At 55.6% G+C, this 23,574-nt stretch overlaps 1 protein-coding gene across 1 annotated transcript; it reads left to right on the top strand.

The window, feature by feature from the left end:
* The first annotated feature begins 7,266 nt into the window (after positions 1-7,266).
* PLXNA3 (plexin A3) lies at positions 7,267-22,764 on the top strand. The gene is made up of 33 exons (XM_033116614.1): positions 7,267-7,424; positions 9,319-9,942; positions 10,305-10,844; positions 11,321-11,503; positions 12,583-12,711; positions 12,782-12,882; positions 13,228-13,351; positions 13,437-13,593; positions 13,672-13,771; positions 13,943-14,057; positions 14,225-14,425; positions 14,514-14,610; positions 14,752-14,942; positions 15,021-15,166; positions 15,235-15,355; positions 15,462-15,598; positions 15,713-15,883; positions 16,150-16,243; positions 16,327-16,566; positions 16,643-16,786; positions 16,865-17,099; positions 17,194-17,336; positions 17,418-17,674; positions 17,771-17,837; positions 17,935-18,081; positions 18,166-18,325; positions 18,456-18,559; positions 18,758-18,854; positions 19,141-19,331; positions 19,485-19,654; positions 20,121-20,333; positions 20,550-20,700; positions 21,724-22,764. The coding sequence occupies exons 2-33, from the start codon at positions 9,346-9,348 to the stop codon at positions 21,817-21,819; spliced, it is 5,619 nt and encodes a 1,872-aa protein (XP_032972505.1). The 5' UTR covers positions 7,267-7,424; positions 9,319-9,345; the 3' UTR covers positions 21,820-22,764.
* Positions 22,765-23,574: the final 810 nt, after the last annotated feature.

The raw sequence follows: 23,574 nt of genomic DNA, 5'->3' as shown, positions 1-23,574 counted from the left end.
CCCTTGTCCTAAGTAAAGACTGGTGGCCAAGCTGGAAGAGCACTGGCGGGCAAGCTTCTTGCAGATGTACCTCTAGGGGCACCCAGCCTCACTCTTGTAGGCTGGCATGGGCAGAGTGGGCACTGTCTAGCCCCAGGGCTCTTTCCTTGGGACCTTGGACTCATGAGAACGTGGAGCTCAGCTGCTCTCGGATGCTCTGGAACTACATGAGGCCACTGAGGTCAGCGAGTGGTCACCAATATTTCTGGGGACCAGTGTGCCAGAGGTGGGCACTCCCCGATTTCAGACTTCTGGCCTCCAGAACGGGAAGAGAAGAAATGTCTCTTGATTTAGCCACTCAGTTTGTGGAACTTTGTTATAGCAGCCACAGGAAACTCACACATCTTATTTAGACCATACAGAGAAATGATCTTGACATGGGTTGTAGACCTAAAAGTAAAAGCTGAAAGAAAAAAACATCTGAATAAAACATGGGAGAAAATTTTTGTGGCCTTGGGCTAGGCAAAGGTTTCTTGGACAGGATACAAAAAATATTAATCATAAAAGGAAAAATTGATAAATTGGACTTCATAAAAAATCCAAACTTTTGTTGTTTAAAAGATACTATCATGAAAATGCAAAGACAAGCCACTGGCTTGGAGAAAATAAAGTTAATATTTGTATGACCAAGGGCTTATATCCAGAATACGTAATACATATATAAACTCCTACAAGTCAATAAAAATGAGGCCAACATCCTAATTAACAAAATAAATTAACAGGCCAAAGATTTGAATACACATGTCAAAAAACTGTACAGGACTGGCAATGGTGCTTGGAAAGATGCTCGCCGTCCTCATGGTGATGGCGAGCAGACTGGCAGCCACCTGGAACTGGGTGAAGGGTCACTGGCTGTGAGGGAACTGCAGAGAGGCCTTATGGCTGATGGATATGGTCTGTGTCTTCTCCAGAAGGTGGTACAAAGAGGTATACGTTTGCCAAAATTCAACATCTGCCAAAACTCAATGACCTGTCCTTTTCATGATGGCGTCAAAAGTGAACAAGGAAGCCCCGGCCCCTCCCAAAGCCAATGCCAAAGCAAAGGCTCTAAAAGCAAAGAAAGCAGAGCTGAAAGTCATCCACAGCCACACACACACACACACACACACACACACACACACACACACAGAAAATTAGATCCACACGCCACCCACCTTCCGAGGGCCCAAGACACTGCGGCTCTGCATGCAGCCCAAATATCCTGGGAAGGGAGCGCCCAAGAGAAACAAGTCTGACCAGTATGCCATCATCAAGGTCCCCTAGCCACCGAGTCAGCCACGAAGAAGACAGAAGACAACATATGACATTGCTCTATGACATTGACGTGGCGGAGGTTAGCACCCGGATCAGGCATGATGGAGAGAAGAAGGCATATGTCTGACTGGCTCCTGACAACGACGCTTTGGATGTTGCCAACAAAATTGGGATCATCTAAACTGAGTCCAGCTGGCTAATTCTAAATACAAATTTTTTTCGCTGTCAAAAAACTACAACTCATTGAACTGTACACTTAAAATGGGATCATTTTTTCCCTTCAAAGTATACATAAAGCTCATTATAAAAGGAAAAAAGAAAAAAAGAAGGAAACTAATGAACTTGGTTACCTAAAGGGGGTGGAAGGGACCTGAGTGGTAGGGACATGGGAGGGAATGATGTTCCCCTGGGGGTATCTTCTTGTGTAATTTGACTTCTGGACACATGTTTTTATTTTACTACTAAAAAAAAAATCAACAGGACGGGGAGGGGAGGAAAAATTGAATACAAACAGAAATTACCCCAAGTGTATTTCAAATGAATAACATAACTATATTAAAGGGGAATTTAAAAAAAACAAGCAAACTATCCAAGCAACGTTTAAATACAGCACTTTTACTTTATACCCTCGGTCTGATAGCAAAAGAGACCAAACAACAAAAATCCTGCAGACAAATCCCAAACTCCATTTAGCAGATTTGTTTGTCTTGGGCACATGGGTGCAGCTATTCTGAATGTGCTCTGTATGCATTGGAGGATGGAGCAAACGAGTCCATAGATTGCTGATGTGGGGAGTCAGGTCTCCTGCTACTGGAGAAGGGAGATACAAATATCATAGATCAGGCAAAGGCTAAGAACTTTGTTATGGAGTTGGAATGGGAGATACCAGTAGATAGATAGATCGATAGATAGATACATACATACATACATGATAGATAGACAGACAGATGATAGATTGATAGATAGATAGATAGATGATAGGTTGATAGATGATAGATGATAGATAGATAGATGATGGATATCTCCACACACACACACACATCCCACCTCTGCCCACTGAAAATGCCAAAGAGCTTGACACCCCAGTAGCAGTGAGCACAGCTTGACCCTAGATCTTGGTTTCTAAATATTATTCTCCCTAAAAGGAACCAGGGCTCCTTAGAAGAATGGCTGATTCCAGGGCTGGGGTAAGGAAAGTGCAAGAGGCATCCCGAAGATCTTGTGCCAAAAGGAATAAAGTGCTTAAAGAATGATGGGGACATGTCAGAATGATACAGGAGCCAGCTCGAAGGGGCCAAATCTGGGACAAATTGAGCATCAAAATAAATAGTTTACAATAATGGAGTCTAATCCATTGAATAAAATCAGTATCCACGAGTCCATACTGATGATGAATACATAGAAAAACAGAGGAACTCTTCCTGACAGTAGGATGACAGCAAATAAATGTAGGAGGGACCATGGAGGGAGAAAATCACTATTTTGCAAGCATCAGAGTAATCATAGATTCAGGCAAAAATTACCAATTATTGGGGACACTTTGATGAGTAACAGAATATTCACTTACTTTCAAAGTATTTTCCTACAAACTACTTTTTAGTTACAAAGAGAAAAAATAGTAACTGGCCATTTGAGAAACTGGCAGTCATGACCTTAGCCAAGTGTTCAAAGCGCACATCACAGTGAAGGGGCAGAGACAACTCGTGTCTCCTGCTAAGCACTGAAAGGGCCCAACCTCACAGCCAAGGGACAGTGCTGGTAGCACAGCCTGAATTTCATCATGAGAAAAAAATCAGGCAAACCGAAACTGAGGGACATTCTTCTAAATACCTGGCCTGCATGCTTCAAAAATGTCCATGTCATGAAAGGCCAAGAAAAGCAGAGGAATGTTCCAGGCTCAAGGGGACTAAAGAGGCATGAGAACTGAATGCAACATGGAATCCTAGACTGGATCCTGGATCAGGAAAAGCAAAGCTATGAAGGACATCATGGGGACAATTGGTGAAACTTGAATAAGATCTTAGAACGAATAATGTTATTGTATTAACATTTGTATGTTAATAGTTATACTATGGTTATGTAAGAGGCTACAGTAATTATACTGTGGTTATGAACTCTGGAGTAAAGTATTGAGGAGTAAAGAGGCAAGGTGTATGCAACTTGAAGTAGTTCAGAAAAACATTATTTTTATACATAATAAATATGTTATATATGTATACATGTCATGGGGGGGAGAGAGAGAGAGGGAGAGAGAGAGAGAATGGGCAAAATATGAACTACAGGAAAATCTCAGAGATATTGTGGGTTTGCTTCCAGACCACTGCAATAAAGCAAGTATCGCAATAAAGCAAGTCATAATTTTTTTGAAGATGAAGGGTCTTGCCTTCAATTTATAAAAAAAACCCCACAATACCTGAGAAGTGCAATAAAATGGGGTATGGTTGTATTGGTGAATCTGGGTTAAGGGTACACGGGAGGTCTCTTTACTATTTTTACAGCTTTTCTGTAAATTTGAATTAATTTCAAATCATGAAATCAAAAAGAAAGCAACCAAATCTATCCAACATTTGACTGGAGGTTCTAGCCAGGGTAATTAGGCAACAAAATGAAATAAAGGTCTTCCAGATTGGAAAGGAAGAAGTAAAACTATCTCTATTCTCACATAACATACTCTTGTATATGCAAAATCCTAGGAAATCCACTAAAAAACTATCAGAGCTAATAAACAAGTTCAGCAAGGTTGCAGGATAAAAAAAATCAATTGCATTTCTATACCTTAGCAATGAAGAGTCCAAAATGAAATAAAGAAAGCAATTCCATTGACAAATAGCATCAAAAAGAATAATAAAATAGGAATAAATGTAACAAAAAAACTGCAAGACTTGTACACTGAAAACTACAAATATCATTGAAAGAAATGAAAGAAAACCTAAATAAATAGAAGGACATCTGTTTAGTCAGGGTTCTCCAGAGAAACAGACGAGCGAGCACGCTCACGCCTGCGCGCGCGCACACACACTATTTTTGAGGAATTAGCTCATGCCATTGTGGGGGCTGGCAAGTTGGCAAGTCTAAAATTTGTAGAGCAGGCCAGCAGGCTGGAGACTTCAGGCAGGATTTCTACATTTAGTCTTGAGGCAGAATTTCTACTTCTCCCGGAAACTCCAATTTTTGCTGATAAGGCCTTCAATTGAGTGGATGAGATCCACCCACATTACAGAGGGTAATCTTTTCTCAAAGTTAACCGATTGTTGAGGTTGACCACATCTACAAAATACCTTTAAGCAACATCAAGATTAGTGCTTGATGAAATCACTGGGAACTATAGATGAGCCAAATTGAAAGTAATAAACACATAACATTAATCATCACAACATCCCAAGTTCATGGCTGAAAAGGCTTAATCTTGTTAAGATGGCAACATTCCCCAAAGTGATCTACAGATTCAGTTCAATCCCTAGCAAATTCCCACTGGCTATTTTTTTTTTAGTAACTGACAAGCTCATCCTAAAATTCACATGGAACTGCTAAGGACCCTGAATAGCCAAACCATTCTTGAAAAAGAACAAATTTGGAGGACTTGCAGACTCTGAGATATGGGATGATGGGTGGGGACAAGAATGTGTAGACAAGCCCTCTGAGACCCTGAACAAGGCACAGCCCATAGAGCAAAGGGAACTTCCCAGCCTGGGCTCCAGGAGCCTGGCCAGGCCTCGCATTTCCTGATGTCAAAACTTACTACAAAGGGGTGGATGGTTAGGTCAGTTGGTTAGAGCACAGTGCTGGTAGCACCAAGGTTGCCAGTTCAATCCCCGCATGGGCCACTGTGAGTTGTGCCCTCCTTAAAAAACAAACAAACAAACAAACAAAAAACTAACTACAAAACTACAGTGTTCAAGACAGTGTGGTACTGGCATAAGGATAGACATAAAGATAAAGGGAACAGAATTGAGAGTCCAGAAACAAACCCACATATCTATTGTCAATTGATTTTTTTTGATGCAGTTGGCAAGACCATTCAATGGGAAAAGAATAGAATAGTCTCTTCAAGAAATGGTGCTAGGACAACTGGATAGTAACCACATGCAAAAGAATGAAGTTGGACCACAACCTCACATCATATACTAAAACTAAACCCAAATGGATCAGAGACCTAAATTTAAGAGTAAAAATTATAAAACTCTTAGAATAAAACATAGGAGTAAATCTTTGTGACCTTGGATAGAACAATGGTTTCTTAGATATGACAACTAAAGCACAAGCAACAAAAGAAAGATAAATTAGACATCATCAAAATTTAAAACTTTTGTGCATCCAAGTACACTATCAACAAAGTAAAAAGAGAACCCACAGAATAAGAGAAAATATTTGCAAATCATATATATACATATATATATTTTATATATATACATAAAATTAATATCGAGAATATATAAAGAACTCCTACAACTCAAAAACAACAACAAACCAAAACCTGATTAAAAGATAGGCAAAGAACTTGAATGGACATTTCAGATTTCTTTGTACTCGTATATCAAAAAAGACATACAAATGGCCACCAAGGTCATGAAAAGATGCTCAACATCATCAGTCATCAGGGAAATACAAATCAAAACCACAAGATACCATTTCACACCCACTAGGATGGCTAGAAACAAAAGTCAGATAATAACAAGTGTTGGCGAGGATGTGGAGAAATTGGAACCTTCATACACTGCTGGTGGGAATGTAAAATGGTGTAGCTACTTTTGAAAGCAGTTTGGCTGTTTTTTCTCAAAAACACTAAAAATGGAGTTATCATGTGACCCAGCAATTCCACTCCTAGGTGGAAGGGAAACGAAAATGTGTTCACACAAAAACTCGTGCACTGATGTTCCTAGCAGTATTATTCACAATAGCCAAAAGATGGAAACAACCCAAATGTCCACCAATTGATGAATAGATAAATAAAATGTTGCATATCTATGTAATGCAATATTATTTGGTTGTAAAAAGAAGTGAAATACCGACCGATACATGCTAGAACATGGATGAACCTCGAAAACATTGCATTAAGTGAAAGAACCCAGACACGAAAGACACATGCATATTGTCTGAATTCATCTATATGAGCTGTCTAGAACAGGGAAATCCTGCTCAGAAAGTAGATCAGTGGTTGCCAGGGGCTAAAGGGAAGGGGACAGGGGAGTGACTGCTAATGGGTATGGGGATTTCCTTTGGGGGTGATGAAAATGTTCTGGAATTAGATAGTGGGGATGGTTGCACAACTTTGTGATTATACTATTATTGAATGTTACACTTATATGAGCGACTGATATGATAGGTGAATTATATCTCAAAACTGTTGAAAAAGAAAAAGAAAAAGAAAGCAAGGGAATGAAACCCCCAGATAAGGGTCTGCTGGCCCGCTGGGGAAGGGGCCAGGTGTACATGACTGACAGGCTGGAATCCTTGTGCTGGGTATTTGCACATTATTAGCCGCGGGCCCTACAGGTTATGGAACGTCAGGGGGAGAGTGTCCTAAGCTAGGGCCGCGAGTCCTTGGCTGGTGTGCGCCTGAGGGGCCAGAACAGGAGAGGCTGCGCCCCGGCAGCAGGTGGTCCCCGAGCGTCTCCGGGCGCAGGAGCGGGGCGGGGCGGGGACGGCGCGCGCCCGAGCCAGCCGTGCGCGCGCCCCGGGCCCGAGGGGGTGTGGCACGGGCGCGCGCGGGTCCCACGGTTGCCCGAGGCAGCGGGTGGGGAGCAGGGGGAGAGGTGCGCGCTGCGGACGCGGCCTTTGCGCGAGGGGGTGGTCGGTTTGCTGGGCGGGGACCCCGGCAGCTCGCGGAGCTCGGACTGCGCGCTGGGCCTCACCCCAACCCTGCAGAGGAGCGGCCCCGGCCCATGCGCCCGGCCCTCCCTGGGCTCCCCCGCCCGGCGCGGTGGTACGGTCCGGGTTTAAAAGGCCCCAGCGGCCGCGGGCTGGCCCAGTGTGTGGGCGGTGGCGGCGGCGGCGGCGGTGGTGGTGGCTCGCTGGGCGCAGGGCGCGGGGTGCGGCAGTGGGGTCGTCAGAGCGGGGCGGGTGTGGGGCTCGGGGGCGCGTCCACGTGGCTGGCAGGCGGCCACCGGGAGCCAGCGGCGGTGGAGGGACAGGTAGGTGGTCGCCATCCCCCGCGGTCGGTGCATGGCCAGCCTGCTCGATGGCCCGGGGCTTAGGCAGCCCGAGGATTCTGTCGGCCTCGAGAGGGTCGGGCCCTGCCTCTCTTCGTGCCCCTTGGGCTCTGGCCTGACTGGTCCTTAGTGTCCCGCGCCGGTATGGACGACCAGTACGAGCCCAGCCCCCTGCCCGATAGGGACCCTTTGTGGCGGAGGAGCGGCCTCTCCAAGGACTGCTGTGGCGTCTTCATCCACTAGGGTCCCCGTGGGTCGGCTGAGGGGTGCCCCTGGTGGGGGCAGGGAGAGCCGGGTCAGCAGCACGGCGGGGGGCATTGGGGAGCATTGCCCAGAGCTGCATCTCTGCCAGGGGCTGTCCCCATCCTTCGGCTTTTTGCTGGCAGTGCTGTAAGCAGAGGGGCTGGGTGTGCCTGTGATGCCCCAGGCTCCCATTTACAGGTGGAGGTTGGGATCCGGGCTTGGGATGCAAATCCTGCCTCTCCATGTCTGCCTCCTGACCTGTCCAGTCCCCATTCCGAGGCTTGTGTTCTTGTGTGGTGTGGAGGAGGTGAGGGTGGGATGAGACTTCTCTTTCGCCTTCCTTTCTTCTCTGGCTGTTGCGTTCGGGGGCCAGGATTCGGACCTGACAAAAGAGCCCTGGAGAGGTGATCAGTGTGAACCGAAACTTTGCAGTTTCAAGCTGGGCCTGCTCCTTGTTCTAGCAAATGCATTTTTTCCTTTCTCTCTTCTGCACCTCCTTAGTTTGGTCCCCTGTTCCCCTCCCCCAAGCTGGGTACCTCGAGTCTCCCTTGAGGCTTGGGCACTGAGGGGGTAGCACTGAGATCTGTCCCGTTGTCTGCTATGACACTGATCTGCTATCTTTGCCCCCTAGGGCTGGCAGGAGAGCTGGGTGTGGCCTGGGGGTGAGGACCTGGCCAAGCTGGCACTGTCCGTACAGCCCCAGCCCCATCCTCCCAAGGTCTCTCTGTATTGGGGACGATGTTCCCCTTTCATAGGGCTCCTTGGGCCCCCTGGCACCTCCCCTTCTCCAGCTACCCTCTGGATCTGGAGGGAGAGCCGTGCAGGACTGCCTGGGCCATCTGTCTGGCTGGGCTTGAGCGGAGCCTGACTTATATCTGTCTCGGTGGTGGTGTGTGTGTAGCTGTGGGGGTAGGCGCGACTTGGCTTTGTGTTACAGCCGGTAGGCCAGACAGCAGGCTCCTGGACAGCCAGCCGAGGGACGCCCTGGGGGTGAGGACGCAGCTGGGGCCAGGAGTGGGAATGTAGCAGTGCCGAGTCCAGTCTCAGGCCTTGATGTGTCTTCAGACCTCTGTCCCAGGGATCCTGCTGGCAGTGCCACTCTGGGGTGGTGTTCCCCCCAACCTCTGGCCTGTGATTGTTCTCTCCCTGCCTTTCCCCTTCCCCCAACTTGGGCGTGGGGTGTCTCTGTGGCCTGGGGTTTGTCTGTGGTGGCTCTTATGTGCGGCTAGCTGCCCTCAGCTCTGGGATCTGGTGTTCAGGGTCTCATTCCAGGAGGGCCTCCCACCCTGCCTTTCCCAGCATCTGGCTCTGCTGCCCCCTTGGGTGTGGCCCAGCTGAGGCGAGGCCTCCTGGCTCCTTTCCAGGGGTGGGGGGTGGGGGAATGATTGATGGCCCCCAAGCCTGCCCGCGCTTACTGCTCACTCATTCGCCCTGGTGGAGGCCCCTCCTTTTCCAGCCGTGGTCACCATCTGGGGCTCTGGCTCTGGCATGGTGGTGGGTGAGTGAGTGGCTCCCACCCACTGTGGCATGGAGCTTGGCCTGCTGGGGGTCCTAGGCCAGGTGTTGCAGGAGGAGGGCTGGCAGCCTGGGCCGGGGTGGGGGTCTCTGACTTGCATTCGCCATCTCTCCTCAGGCCCACCCCGGGGCACAGCCGCCGGCCATGCCCACTGTCTGCCTCCTCCTGCTGCTCCTCCTCACCATGGAAGGGGCCCTGTGTGGCAGCAGGCCCTTCCCCGCCTTCTCGGTGACAGACACCACACTCACCCACCTGGCTGTGCACCGGGTGACTGGGGAGGTATTCGTGGGTGCAGTAAACCGTGTCTTCAAGCTGGCCCCCAACCTTACTGAGCTACGGGCCCATGTCACGGGACCCGTTGAGGACAATGCCCGCTGCTACCCACCCCCCAGTATGCGTGTGTGCACCCACCGCCTGGCACCTGTGGACAACGTGAACAAGCTGCTGCTCATAGACTATGCGGCCCGCCGCTTGGTGGCCTGTGGCAGCATCTGGCAAGGCATTTGTCAGTTTCTGCGCCTGGACGACCTCTTCAAGCTGGGCGAGCCCCACCATCGCAAAGAGCACTACCTGTCAGGGGCCCAGGAGCCCGACTCCATGGCTGGTGTCATCGTGGAGCAGGGCCAGGGGCCCAGCAAGCTGTTTGTGGGCACTGCTGTGGATGGCAAGTCTGAGTACTTCCCCACTTTGAGCTCCCGCAAACTCATCAGCGATGAGGACAGTGCTGAGATGTTTAGTCTGGTGGGTGAACCCACCTGTCTGTTCACCCTCCTCCCCTTGCCTCTCGTGCTGCCCCTCCCTCAAGAGTCAGCACCTGTTTCCCTCCTGCCTTCGTTTTGTCCTGGCTCCACCTCTAGAAGAGCCCTGGTCCAAGATGGGACAAGCTTCTGAAGACAGGAGGATGGGCTGCCGCACGGGACAGGGCTGTTTACCCTGCCCTCTGTGGCCCTTCTGCCTTGGGCTCCTGTGACCGTGTGGGGCGGGGGACATCTTGGGAGGGAAGCCCTGGGGAGCTGTGTTGTGGGGGATGAGGAGCCAGGGTTTGGGAGGTTGACAGTGGACCCAGGCCTTGTCCCATGCTCTCTCCTCAACCTGCTCCCCAGGTGTACCAAGATGAGTTCGTGTCCTCGCAGATCAAGATCCCTTCAGACACCCTGTCCTTGTACCCCGCCTTTGACATCTACTACATCTATGGCTTTGTGAGTGCTTCCTTCGTGTACTTCCTGACACTGCAGCTGGATACCCAGCAGACGCTGCTAGACACAGCGGGGGAGAAGTTCTTCACATCCAAGATCGTGCGCATGTGTGCGGGGGACTCCGAGTTCTACTCGTACGTGGAGTTTCCCATCGGCTGCTCCTGGCGTGGTGTGGAGTACCGTTTGGTGCAGAGCGCTCACCTGGCCAAGCCCGGCCTGCTGCTGGCCCAGGCCCTGGGCGTGCCAGCCGACGAGGACGTCCTCTTCACCATCTTCTCTCAGGGCCAGAAGAACCGGGCCAGCCCGCCGCGGCAGACTGTCCTCTGCCTCTTTACGCTCAGCACCATCAATGCCCATATCCGCCGCCGCATCCAGTCGTGCTATCGCGGGGAGGGCACGCTGGCCCTGCCCTGGCTGCTTAACAAGGAGCTGCCCTGCATCAACACTGTGAGTGTGGTGGGCCTTGGAACACTCACTTCCCTCTCTCAAGGACACCTGCCCTCTCTAATCGTCTTCTTGCATCTACTGCTTCTCCTTCTCCCCTGGCCTGCCTTCTCACCATATCTCTTGGCGGGCGCTCTCTGCTTGTGGACCATCCCTTCCTTTGCCTGCCCCTCCTCCCAGCCCCAGTTTGCTGCTTCTCGCTCTATCTCATGGGTGGCCCTCTCTGTCTTGAGTCAGCGACAGTCTCCTGGCCTGTCCTCACCTTACAGGCCCAGGCCTCGCTCTCCTTTTCCAAACTCTTGCTCCCTCTCCTTCCTCAGCCCCCGATTTCCTGTGGGGTCTAGGGCAAACAGTCAGTCTTGGCTGGTGGGGAACAAGTCCCAGATTCTGCTCCCTTCTAGAACACGGGGTCTTATGGCTTCTGTCCAGCTGCTGCCCCCAAGCTTTGACTCTTACATGTATCCCTCCTGTTTCACCAGCCCATGCAGATAAATGGAAACTTCTGCGGGCTGGTGTTGAACCAGCCACTGGGTGGCCTGCATGTGATTGAGGGGCTGCCCCTACTGTACGATGGCACTGATGGCATGGCCAGTGTGGCGGCCTACACGTACCACCAGCACTCTGTGGTTTTCATCGGCACTCGCAGCGGTAGTCTGAAGAAGGTAGGCCCTGGTCCCCTGGCATGTGGAGATTGGGGCAGACTCTGAGATATGGGATGACAGGTGGGGACAAGAATGTGTAGACAAGCTCTGTGAGACCCTGGACAGGGCACAGCCAACAGGACAAGGGGAACTTCCCAGCTTGGGCCCTCGGAGTCTGGCTGTGCTCCCCGGAGCCATCTGCCTGTGCCAGCACCACTACCTGCTGCAGCCTGACTTGCTGACTTCCTGTGGCCATGGGGACAGAGACTAGACCTGTCTCAGGGCCTCCTGGCCAAAAGAGCAGATGGCTGTGGCTCAAGAGCCATCATTGCTGGGTCCTCAGTTGAATGAATGCAGACATACCCCCTTTGCCCTCTTGTCCTCTCATGGGCAGCACGGCCGCAGCTGCTTGCATCCCGGGCCTGGGGGTGGCGTGAAACGGGGAGATGAGCTCCTGGGGGCTCTGATGTGTTCTAAAGGGACAGGAGTCAGGATAGCTGCCACGTTCTCATCCTGCTGGCCTGGCAGTTGTGGAGCTTTCTCCAGGGAGGTCAGGGGTAGCCGGGGAAGGTTTGTGAAGGGAGCTGCTGAGCTCTCAGCCGGGCCTGCTCCTCTCCTGGGCCCTTTTTGTCATTTATAACCACTTTATTGAGATATAATTTCCATCCCATATACTTCCCCCGCTTAAAGCATACATTCCAGTGGTTTTAGTATGTTTGCAGAGTTGTGCAACCCTTACCACTATCTCATTCCAGGACATTGTCGTCACCCTAAAAACCCCTTCCCGTTTGGATATCACCCTGCTCCCCCCTCCGCCATCCCTAGGCATCAGTAATCTCTCTGTCTCTATCTCCTGGGAACCTTTTCTGGGTGGCTGTCACCCCCGAGGGCCTCCAGGGGGTGGCCTTTGAGCACTTGTTTTCCTGCTCTTGGTGTTCGTGGGGGCCAGCAGGTCAAGTGCTGAGCCCCAGCAGGCCCTGGCTTCAGCTTGGCCACAACATGAAAAGCCCCTGGCTCGAGGAGAGGATGCCTGGGTATGTGCGGTGCTGCTGTGGCATCACATTGGCTTGTCATCCCTCTTCCCTGGCCTTGTGGCCCAGGTGCGAGTCGATGGCTCCCAGGATGCCCACCTGTACGAGACGGTGCCTGTGGTGGATGGCAGCCCCATACTCCGAGACCTGCTCTTCAGCCCCGACCACCGGCACATCTACCTCCTGAGTGAGAAGCAGGTGGGCCCGTGGCGGGCAGCGGCGGGTGGCAGTGTGGAAGCCGGATAGGTGCTGACGAGGCTGTCCCCAGGTGAGCCAGCTCCCAGTGGAGACTTGTGAGCAGTACCTGAGCTGTGAGGCCTGCCTAGGCTCCGGGGACCCACACTGTGGTTGGTGTGTGCTACAGCACAGGTGAGGGCAGTGGGAAGGGGGTGGGTGGTGACGATGGGCTCAGTGGAGCCGGCCAGGCCTGCTGTTGGCTGGGGAGGTCTGGACCTGCCCTCACCTGTGTACTCACTTCTCCCAGCTGTGGCTTCGTGGCCTTCCCCTCCCTCCCCTTCCACTTTTGCCAGCTAATGAGTGGAACCTCCACCCTGAATGACGTCCTTTGGACCCAAGGGGACAAGGCTGAGGCACGCTGTCGCCTGGCACTGTGGGCTGGGCCGGCTGTCCCCTTCCCCTCCAGGCCCCCACGGAGCCCTGGACAGGGCCCTCCCGGGGCAGCTGCGGGATGGGCTCTGGCCTGACCCCATGCAGATGCTGCCGCGAAGGGGCCTGTCCCGGCGCCTCAGCCCCGCATGGCTTTGCCGAGGAGCTGAGCAAGTGTGTCCAGGTGCGGGTGCGGCCCAACAACGTGTCAGTGACGTCACCTGGGGTGCAGGTGAGTGGTGCGGTGGTGGGGGGGGGTGTGCCAGTGCATGCACGTGTGGGGGGACGCACCCTGCTGAGTCCTCTGCCTCCCCCAGCTGACTGTGGCCATGCGCAATGTGCCAGACCTCAGCGCAGGCGTGAGCTGTGCCTTCGAGGAGGTGACGGAGAACAAAGCCATCCTGCTGCCCTCTGGGGAGTTGCGCTGCCCCTCGCCCTCCCTTCAGGAGCTCCAGGCTCTCACCAGGGGGCACGGTCAGTGTCTGGGGCAGCTCAGGATGGGGGCACTCTGTGTCCCCAGTGGGCTCACAGCCACCCTTGGGCTCGTTACAGGGGCCACCCGCACTGTGCGTCTGCAGCTGCTCTCCAAGGAGACCGGGGTGAGGTTCGCTGGAGCCGACTTTGTCTTCTATAACTGCAGCGTCCTCCAGTCGTGAGTACTGGCCTTCCTCACTGTCCCCATGTGTCTCTGTCAATTGCTGTGTTGTGCAGGTGTCACAAGGGCCCTGGCACCTGCTTCCTTTGCTTCCCCATGTGTCCGACAAGAGGGGTGTTGAGGGGACAGACTTGCCCTTCTCTGATTTCTCAAGCCTCTCTCCCCCAGGTGCATGTCCTGCGTTGGCAGCCCTTACCCCTGCCACTGGTGTAAGTACCGCCATGTGTGTACCAGCCACCCCCACGAGTGCTCCTTCCAGGAGGGCAGGGTCCACAGCCCCGAGGTGAGGCGGGCGCCATGCGCGAGGGGGCTGGGCTCCGTGTGGGCTGGCCTCTGGTGTTTCTGTCTTTGGTCTCGTTGGTTTTTTGGAGCCTCCTCAATGCGGGGCTGGCCCAGCTAGGCCTGGACGTCAGCAGTCAGTGTGTGGCTGATGGGCGTTCTCCCTCCCAGGGCTGCCCTGAGATCCTGCCCATTGGGGACCTCCTGATCCCGGTTGGTGTCATGCAGCCTCTTACCCTGCGGGCCAAGAACCTGCCGCAGCCCCAGTCGGGCCAGAAGAACTATGAGTGTGTGGTCCGGGTGCAGGGGCGGCAGCAACGTGTGCCCGCTGTACGCTTCAACAGCAGCAGTGTGCAGTGCCAGAATGCCTCAGTGAGTCCCCCCCACTTCCGCTGGTCTGGAAGCCTCAGGTGGCTGTGCCAGGGACCCTCTGACCGGTCACGTGCTCCATCTCTCCCAGTACTCCTATGAAGGTGATGAGTATGGTGATACCGAGCTGGACTTCTCCGTGGTCTGGGATGGAGACTTCCCCATTGACAAGCCTGCCACCTTCCGAGGTGAGGGGTGGGATGGGGCTGGGGAGCTCGCCTCCTGGAGCAGAGTTGGCATACAGTGGGGCCAGGTGCAGTGGGGACCTTCTGTCAGAGCCGCCAAGGCTCCCTGTAGCTGCCCCCCAGCAGTGCCCTCTTTGCCCACAGCTCTCCTGTATAAGTGCTGGGCACAGCGACCCAGCTGCGGCCTCTGCCTCAAGGCTGACCCCCGCTTCAACTGTGGCTGGTGCGTCTCAGAGCACAGGTGCCAGCTGCGGGCCCACTGTCCCGCCCCCAAGACCAACTGGATGCACCCGAGCCAGAAGGGTACCCGCTGCAGCCACCCCCGCATTGCCCAGGTTAGCCTTCCCCATCTTCCACCTGCCAGGCCCCTGGGTCTCTAGGCTCACACTCTCACCTCCCATCCTGTTCTGCAGATCTACCCACTCATGGGGCCCAAGGAGGGAGGCACCCGGGTCACCATTGTGGGCGAGAACCTGGGCCTCACCTACCGAGAGGTGGGCCTGCGGGTGGCTGGCGTGCGTTGCAACTCAATCGCCACCGAGTACGTCAGCGCCGAGAGGTAAGTGTGGTTGTGCAGGTGCCCAGGCTGGTGCTCCGAGGCCGGTCTTGACATTCTCTGACCCCTAGGATCGTGTGTGAGATGGAGGAGTCACTGGTGCCCAGCCCGCCACCAGGACCCGTGGAGCTCTGTGTAGGTGACTGTTCCGCTGACTTCCGCACACAGTCTGAGCAGCTCTATAGCTTCGTGGTACGTGAGCCTCTTACCCCTTCCCACGTTCACCCCTTCTGGGGGGCTGTAGCCCTGCCTGCACTGGGCTGCTTCCTCGCTCCCCTCAGGGCTGCTTCTCCCACAGACCCCAATGTTTGACCGTGTGAGTCCTAGTCGGGGCCCGGCTTCTGGGGGCACACGGCTCACCATCTCTGGGAGTTCTCTGGATGCCGGCAGCACGGTCACGGTGACTGTGAGAGATGGCGAGTGCCAGTTCGTGAGGTGCGTAGGGCCCTGCCATTCTTGGGCTGGGCATTGAGTAGGGGCTGCAGGGGTGGAGGAGGGCCAGGGAGGGCCCTGGGCCACCTGCTCCAAGCGTGCTGCTTCCTGTCATAGGAGAGATGCCGAAGCAATCGTGTGTATCTCGCCCATCTCCACCCTGGGCCCCAGTCAGGCCCCCATCAGCCTGGCCATTGATCGTGCCAACATCTCCAGTCCTGGAGTCCTCTACACCTACACCCAGGACCCCACTGTCACTCGCCTTGAGCCCACCTGGAGCATCATCAAGTAAGCCCCGGGGAGAATGGGGCCCTGAGCTCCTGTCTCAGGGCCTCGCCTGGCGACTGGGTCCTTGGGCATCAATTCCACCTTCTCGGAACCGGAGCCCTTATTGGCAGAGGGGGCAGGGTCCTCCTGACCGCATAGCACCTGGCACCCACCCAGCGACCCCGGGTGTGGGAGGCTCCAGGCTCCCATGGCAGCCTTGATAGCTCTTCAGGGCCTGGCCGGGGGCAGTGGGTGATGGAGCCTGAGGCCCCTCCCCCTGTCCCCAGTGGAAGCACTGCCATCACTGTGAGTGGGACCCACCTGCTGACAGTCCAGGAGCCCCGGGTCCGGGCCAAGTACCGAGGCATCGAGACCACCAATGTGAGTGCCAACTGCCCTCACCCCGCCCCTGACCCTGCCACCCATGGCCTCATGTGCTGGGCTGCCTGCTCTTGTCCACACAGACGTGCCAGGTGATCAATGACACTGCCATGCTGTGTAAAGCCCCTGGCATCTTCCTGGGGCGGCCCCAGCCACAAGCGCAGGGCGAGCACCCTGACGAGTTTGGCTTCCTGCTGGACCACGTGCAGACAGCCCGCTCCCTCAACCGGTCCTCCTTCACCTACTACCCTGACCCCAGCTTCGAGCCGCTTGGACCCTCCGGTGTCCTGGACGTCAAACCTGGCTCCCACGTAGTGTTGAAGGTACTGGTGGGGTGCAGGGGCCGGGAGGGGCAGGGAGGTGGGGAGCCCTGGTTGTGACAGTGCCCTCTATACACAGGGCAAGAATCTGATTCCTGCAGCAGCTGGCAGCTCCCGCCTCAACTACACTGTGCTGATTGGGGGCCAGCCGTGTGCACTCACCGTCTCGGACACCCAACTCCTGTGTGACTCACCCAGCCAGACGGGCCGACAGCCTGTCATGGTGGGTGGGGGTGGGAAAGCCACCAGGGGAGTGTGGGCTGGGGGTGGGGCTCAGCTCACAATGGGTCTATCCCCGCAGGTGCTGGTGGGCGGCCTGGAATTCTGGCTGGGCACCCTGCACATCACAGCCGAGCGGGCACTGACCCTGCCAGCTATGGTGGGGCTGGCAGTGGGGGGCGGGCTCTTGCTGCTAGCCATCACTGCTGTGCTGGTTGCCTACAAGCGCAAGACTCAGGATGCAGACCGCACGCTCAAGCGGCTCCAGCTCCAGATGGACAACTTGGAGTCCCGCGTGGCCCTGGAATGCAAGGAAGGTGCCTGGGGTGGGGGTGCACTGCAGGGCAGGCGGACTGGGGGGGGGACCTCCTTCTTCCTGCTCTGTTCACGCTTCCTCCCTGTCCTTCCTAGCCTTTGCTGAGCTGCAGACAGATATCAACGAGCTGACAAACCATATGGACGTGGTGCAGATCCCATTCCTGGACTACCGGACCTATGCTGTGCGCGTGCTCTTCCCAGGCATTGAGGCCCACCCGGTGCTCAAGGAGCTGGATGTGAGTCCCCCCTCACCTGCCCACTCCCTGTCACCCCCAGGGCCACTGCTGCACCCTCTGAAACTCTGCTGTCCCCTACAGACACCCCCCAATGTCGAGAAGGCACTTCGCCTCTTTGGGCAGCTGCTTCACAGCCGTGCCTTCGTGCTCACCTTCATTCACACACTGGAGGCCCAGAGCAGCTTCTCCATGCGTGACCGAGGCACCGTGGCTTCGCTCACCATGGTGGCTCTGCAGAGCCGCCTTGATTATGCCACGGGGCTGCTCAAGCAACTGCTGGCAGACCTCATCGAGAAAAACCTTGAGAGCAAGAACCACCCAAAGCTGCTACTGCGCAGGTACTGTCCCAACCCTAGCCCTGCCCTCCGTGGGCCCAGCCCCTGAACGGTCCCACCACCTGCCAGGCCAGGGCCCCAGCAGCCTTTTCACTCTAGGACGGAGTCGGTGGCTGAGAAGATGCTTACCAACTGGTTCACATTCCTGCTGCATAAGTTTCTGAAGGTGTGCTTGGCAGGTGGGCTGCAGGGGAGGTGATGTGGGGAAGTAGCTGGCAGGTAGGCAGGCAGACAGCAAGCTGTGTGTCCGACCCTGGCTGCAGGAGTGCGCTGGAGAGCCACTTTTCCTGCTCTACTGCGCCATCAAGCAGCAGATGGAGAAGGGGCCCATCGACGCCATTACAGGCGAGGCACGCTACTCCCTGAGCGAGGATAAGCTCATTCGGCAGCAGATAGACTACAAGACCCTGGTGAGTGGGGTGCCAGGCGGGCAGGGCTTTGGGTATCGGGGAAGCCTCGCCCAGAACCCACCCTGTGGTTCCCCTTGCCCTCAGACCCTGTACTGTGTGTGCCCGGAGAGTGAGGGCAGCACTCAGGTCCCGGTGAAGGTTCTCAACTGCGACAGCATTACCCAGGCCAAAGACAAGCTGCTGGATGCTGTGTACAAGGGCATCCCATACTCCCAGCGTCCCAGAGCTGAGGACATGGACCTAGGTGAGGCCTCCCCAACTTGTGGCCACATTACCTTGGCTGGTGCTCGCGCCCCCCACCTGGGCTCTGTCCTCTGAGTGGAGTGGGCCCCGGGTCTTGGGAGACGCTGAGCCGGACTGTATGTGGCCCGCAGAGTGGCGTCAGGGACGCATGGCTCGCATCATCCTCCAGGATGAGGATGTCACCACCAAGATCGAGTGTGACTGGAAGAGAGTCAACTCACTGGTCCACTACCAGGTGAGAGGCTGGGGGCTGTGGCCCTGCCCTGAGGACATGGGAGCAGAGGCCCTGGCTCCTTGCTTTTCTGGCCCTCGAGCTCAAGGAACCTCGGGAGCCGTTCCACATGCACACTGCAGGGTCTGGTTGGGTGGTGGCTTGGGCCACTTGGCTTCTCAGCATCCTGCGCTGCCCCTTCTCTGTCTTTGGGGTCTCCAGGTGACAGATGGTTCCTTGGTGGCACTGGTGCCCAAACAAGTGTCCGCCTATAACATGGCCAACTCCTTCACCTTCACCCGTTCCCTCAGCCGCTACGGTAGGTGTCCTCAGTGTAGTGGCCTCTGCTGGCCCTGTGCCCTTTGAGGCTGTGTTAGTCATCACCGGGAGCCCCTGTCTGAGCAGCCAGCTTGGCTCTGGTGGCCTCCCCGGGCCCTGCCCTTGGGAGGTCTCCAGTTCCTTAGAGCCTAGAAGTGGGGTGGCCCAGAAAGAGCAGACAGGCTTCCCTTAGCCTGCTGGGCTCCTGGGACAGAGTGGGGCAATAGCTCCAGCGATGGCTGGTGTGGTCCCACGGGCCTAAGGGGCAAACTGGTCCTCTGCCCCAGAGAGCTTGCTGCGCACAGCCAGCAGCCCCGACAGCCTCCGCTCTCGGGCACCCATGATCACACCCGACCAGGAGACGGGCACCAAGCTGTGGCACCTGGTGAAGAACCATGACCATGCCGACCACCGTGAGGGGGACCGTGGCAGCAAGATGGTCTCAGAGATCTACCTGACACGGCTGCTGGCCACCAAGGTGTGGGCCTGTCCCGTGCCACCCTGGCCTCAGGGCTGCTGAGCCTGCAGGGAAGCCCTGCTCATTGCCAAGCCTCTGTCTCCCGTCTGTCCTGCTGTGGGGACATCCCGACCTGGCTACCTCACAGCCTGTGTTTTGGCTGCACCCCCACAGGGCACCCTGCAGAAGTTTGTGGACGACCTCTTTGAAACTGTGTTCAGCACAGCGCACCGTGGCTCCGCCCTGCCCCTGGCCATCAAGTACATGTTCGACTTCCTGGACGAGCAGGCCGACCAGCGCCAGATCAGTGACCCTGATGTGCGCCACACCTGGAAGAGCAACTGGTACTGCCCTGTGCCTGGCTGCTGCTGGCCCCCCTGGGGGCGGGTGGTCAGAAGAGGCTTGTGGCTGTGCCGAGACTCATGGACCACCCGGGCAGGGCTCCTGATAGGGGCTGGCTTGGTTGTGCAGGCAGGAGAGGACTGGCATCCATGGTACCGCCAAGCAAAGGGGCTGAGAGTGCAGTTTGGAGGTGGGCTCTGTGGGGCATGTGGCCAGTTGGTAGTGGGACCAGCACCCAGGGATGGCCCTTAGCCGCGAGGCCCTTGCCCAGGGCAGAGAGGCTGGTTGCTGTTTACTTTTATGTTCACTGTTGGAAGTCTGGCAAAAACTTAACACAAAGGCTCTTGACCCTAAATATGTCAATCTTGCTGCTCTGGGCAAGGTGGTGTGGGCTGGCCAGACAGGAACAGTGGTGGGAGTTGCTCACGGGGAGACTAGAGAGCTGCAGCTGTGTGTCCCTCTGTCCAGCCTGCCCCTGCGCTTCTGGGTGAATGTGATCAAGAACCCGCAGTTCGTGTTTGACATCCACAAGAGCAGCATCACGGACGCCTGCCTGTCGGTGGTGGCCCAGACCTTCATGGACTCCTGCTCCACGTCTGAGCACCGCCTGGGCAAGGACTCACCCTCCAACAAGCTGCTCTATGCCAAGGACATCCCCAACTACAAGAGCTGGGTGGAGAGGTGTGCCCCGTGCTGGGGGAGGCAGGGGAAGGCAGGGCCAGGCAGTCCAGGGGAGACTGCTGTGGGCTGAGGGAGGCAATCGCTGCCCCTCTCTGGGCTGGCTTGTCTGAAGTGGGCCGACCACAGGAGAAAGGCCCAGAGTCTGGCCTGGCAGCCAGGGCAGGGGCTTTGGCTTTTGTGCCACCTGTCCACTTAACTTACTCAGGGTCCCAACAGGTACTACCGAGACATTGCAAAGATGGCATCCATCAGTGACCAGGACATGGACGCCTACCTGGTGGAGCAGTCCCGCCTCCACGCCAGTGACTTCAGTGTCCTAAGCGCACTTAGTGAGCTGTACTTTTATGTCACCAAGTACCGCCAGGAGGTATGTGCCACCCCTGGTGTGGCAAAGGCCCGGGCTTGGTGGTGGTGAAGGAGTGCCACAAGCAAGTGTAGGGGACAGGGAGCCCATCTCTTAGATTGTTCATGAATCCTCTCCCGAGCAGGCCCCTGGATCGGTCCAGGTGACACTCTCCTAGATGCTGGGATTTGAGGAACCCAGAAGAGAAGCCACTGGCTAGGGCAAAAGTGGAGGGTGGGGAGCACGGGGAAGGCCAGGATGAGGGCATGGGCATGGTTAGCCCTTTGTAGGGCCTGTGGAATTTGTGACCGGACGTGTGAGTAGGCCAGGGATGTAGAGGTGTGGACCTCACGTGTTCTTGGCTGGAGGTAAGAATTTGTAAGCCAGGATATGGCCCTGGGGTCCCTACACCTGGACAAGCTCGGCAGGGGTGGCCGAGTGGATGGAGAGGGAGAAGCGACCCAAGCGCTGAACCCTGGGGCCCTGAGACACTCCGAGGTGACAGAGAAGAGCGGGGAGCGGACGGTGGAGACAGAACGGGTGGCCAGCAGCATGGGAGGGACCTCAAGAGTGCTGAGCTGGTCCTGGACCATGTGTGGGGACACCCCCGCGGGGGGTCAGGGAGGAGGGGGTGATGGGCTGTCAGATGCTGCGGCTGGTCAAGGGAGGGGCCGAGAACACGGGCTGGGCTTGGCGACCAGATCATGGAGACCTGGACAAGAGAGGTTCGGGGGGGGGGGCTTAGGAGGGGACGGGAAAGAGGAAATCGGGCACAGTGATTGCCAGGCCGCTACTGGGAGGGGCTGCACTTTGGCTGTGCAGAGGAAAAGAAAGTTGTGCAGCTAGAGGAGGATTTGGGGTCAAGGAGAAGCTGGAGGATGTGTTCAGAGGTGGGAGGCTGGAGCCTTTCCCATGTGCCCAGGGCCCATGGGGAGGACGGATGTGCTGAGGTGAGAGGGACGGAAGAGCTCAAGCTGGGGAGGGGGCGTTGCCCAGGAGGAACTGGCCCTTCCCCTCGAGCCCAGTTTTGGGGCCCTCCTCCCCCAGGTTCTCACTGCTTTGGACCGAGACGCCTCTTGTCGGAAGCATAAATTGCGCCAGAAGCTGGAACAGATCATGAGCCTCATGACGAGCAACAGCTAAGGGTGACAGGACCGGTGAGGAGGGGGCTTCTCAGTCCTGGGCCCTCTTCCCCTTGATGGGGGCGGGCTCTCGCCTGGGGCTCAGGGCTGAGCCCGGGATTGGGTGGCACGGGTGTGGTCACCGGGCCAATATGCCCGTGGCACACCTGGGTCCCCTTTATTAGTGCCTTGCTTTGGGCCCTGCAGGCGGGGAGAGGTGACAGGACCAAGCCCCCCACCCCAACAGCAGCAATACCCCCAGCCTCCTGCCCTTGTGCCCAGGTGTTGTGACAGCCCCTGCCCTCCTTGCTATTTATACCCCCAACCACCTATTTATTTAATTTATCTCCACCTCACCATCTCCATGTGTAAATATGTGTCCCCCCTGGGATCTTGCCAACCTCACTCACCTTTCCTCCTTGAGTCGTCCTGGCTCCCTCGTGACACTGTCAGCCTTGGCCTAGCTACTGGCACCTTACCCTTGCCACGGCTGGCCCCACCCGTTCCGAGAAGGGGGCCTCGGCACCAGCAGCACTTGGGGTGGGGTGATGCCCCTAAAGCTTCCCTTGGTCTGTGGCTGTGCCAAGGGGTTCCCTCCAAACTTCTTGGGAGATGGACTGTACGTTCTCACAGGGCCCTGTTCTCTCTGGGCACCTGGAGAACTGTAACCAGACATGTGCCAGGGCCTGACCTGGGCCCGGGGGCTCCAGAACTCTCCATCTCCCAGCCCTACTGCCAAACTTCCTCAGTGTTGTCCGCACTTGCCCTGGACCCCCTCATCCTCAGCTGCCCTGTCCTGCAGCTGCCCCAAGGGGCCGAGGCGGCAGTGCCTTACTCCTTTGTTCTGCCTCTTCTGAGGAATCTGGCCCCGTCTCATGGTCCCGGAAACCCCATTCTCCTCTTTTGTTGCATGAGTTTTCCTTTGTTCATGTAATTTTTTTTCCTAATTAAATCGTGGGAAAATGGAGTCAGTGTGTGGCTTTGCCCTTGGGGCAGGTGGGTGGTCGGTGAACATGGGAAGCAGGTGGGGAGACTGTTAAAACTCCAGATGAGCTGGACTGCTTTTGTGGGAGGAAGAATACCTCACTGCAGGGTTCCTGAGGATTTAAGGAGGCCCAGGGTCATGTCCAATCCATCAGCAAGTGCTGGTGGCGCTACCTTCAAGGTCCATTGAGGATCTGGTCCCTTCTCCCCCTCGTCACTTGCCTGGATGCCAGTCTCCCTGTTTCTGCCCTGCCCGCTCTCAGCCTATTCTTAACGTGGGAGGCACTGGGATCCCGGAAAGACAGAAGGTAGATCTTGGCCTGCTCTGTTCAGAACCCTCCAGTGGCTTCATTGCATCCCAAACTCTGTATCTGACAACTCCTTACTGTCCCAGTTGTATCTCCTTCATGATGTGCCTACCTACCTCTTACTCCCCCACACCTGTTAAGGTAATGCAGGTGGGGAGAAAGTGGGATGCAATTTTAAATAGTAGTCAGGAATGATATTTGAGTGTACCAGGTGGATCCCTGTGGGAAGAGCGTTCCAGACAGGAAACAGCCAGTGCAAAGGCCCTGAGGCAGGAGTGGGCCTGGTGTGTCTCAGAAAAGGGACGAGATCAATGTGGCTGAATCGGTGAGCATGCTGGAAACCGGAGTGGAGGAGGCCGCAGCAGACGAGACCCAGATTGAATAGGGCTCCGTAGGCCACCGTGAAAGCTTTGGCTGTGTCTCTGAGTGAGAGCGGAGCCCAGGGCGGGTTTGGAACAGAGAAGTTTCACACCTGACTGAGGTGT

The sequence above is a fragment of the Rhinolophus ferrumequinum genome, chromosome X, assembly GCF_004115265.2.
Source record: "Rhinolophus ferrumequinum isolate MPI-CBG mRhiFer1 chromosome X, mRhiFer1_v1.p, whole genome shotgun sequence".
Classification (NCBI taxonomy): domain Eukaryota; kingdom Metazoa; phylum Chordata; class Mammalia; order Chiroptera; family Rhinolophidae; genus Rhinolophus; species Rhinolophus ferrumequinum.
This window is presented reverse-complemented; position numbering and strand designations above follow the sequence as displayed.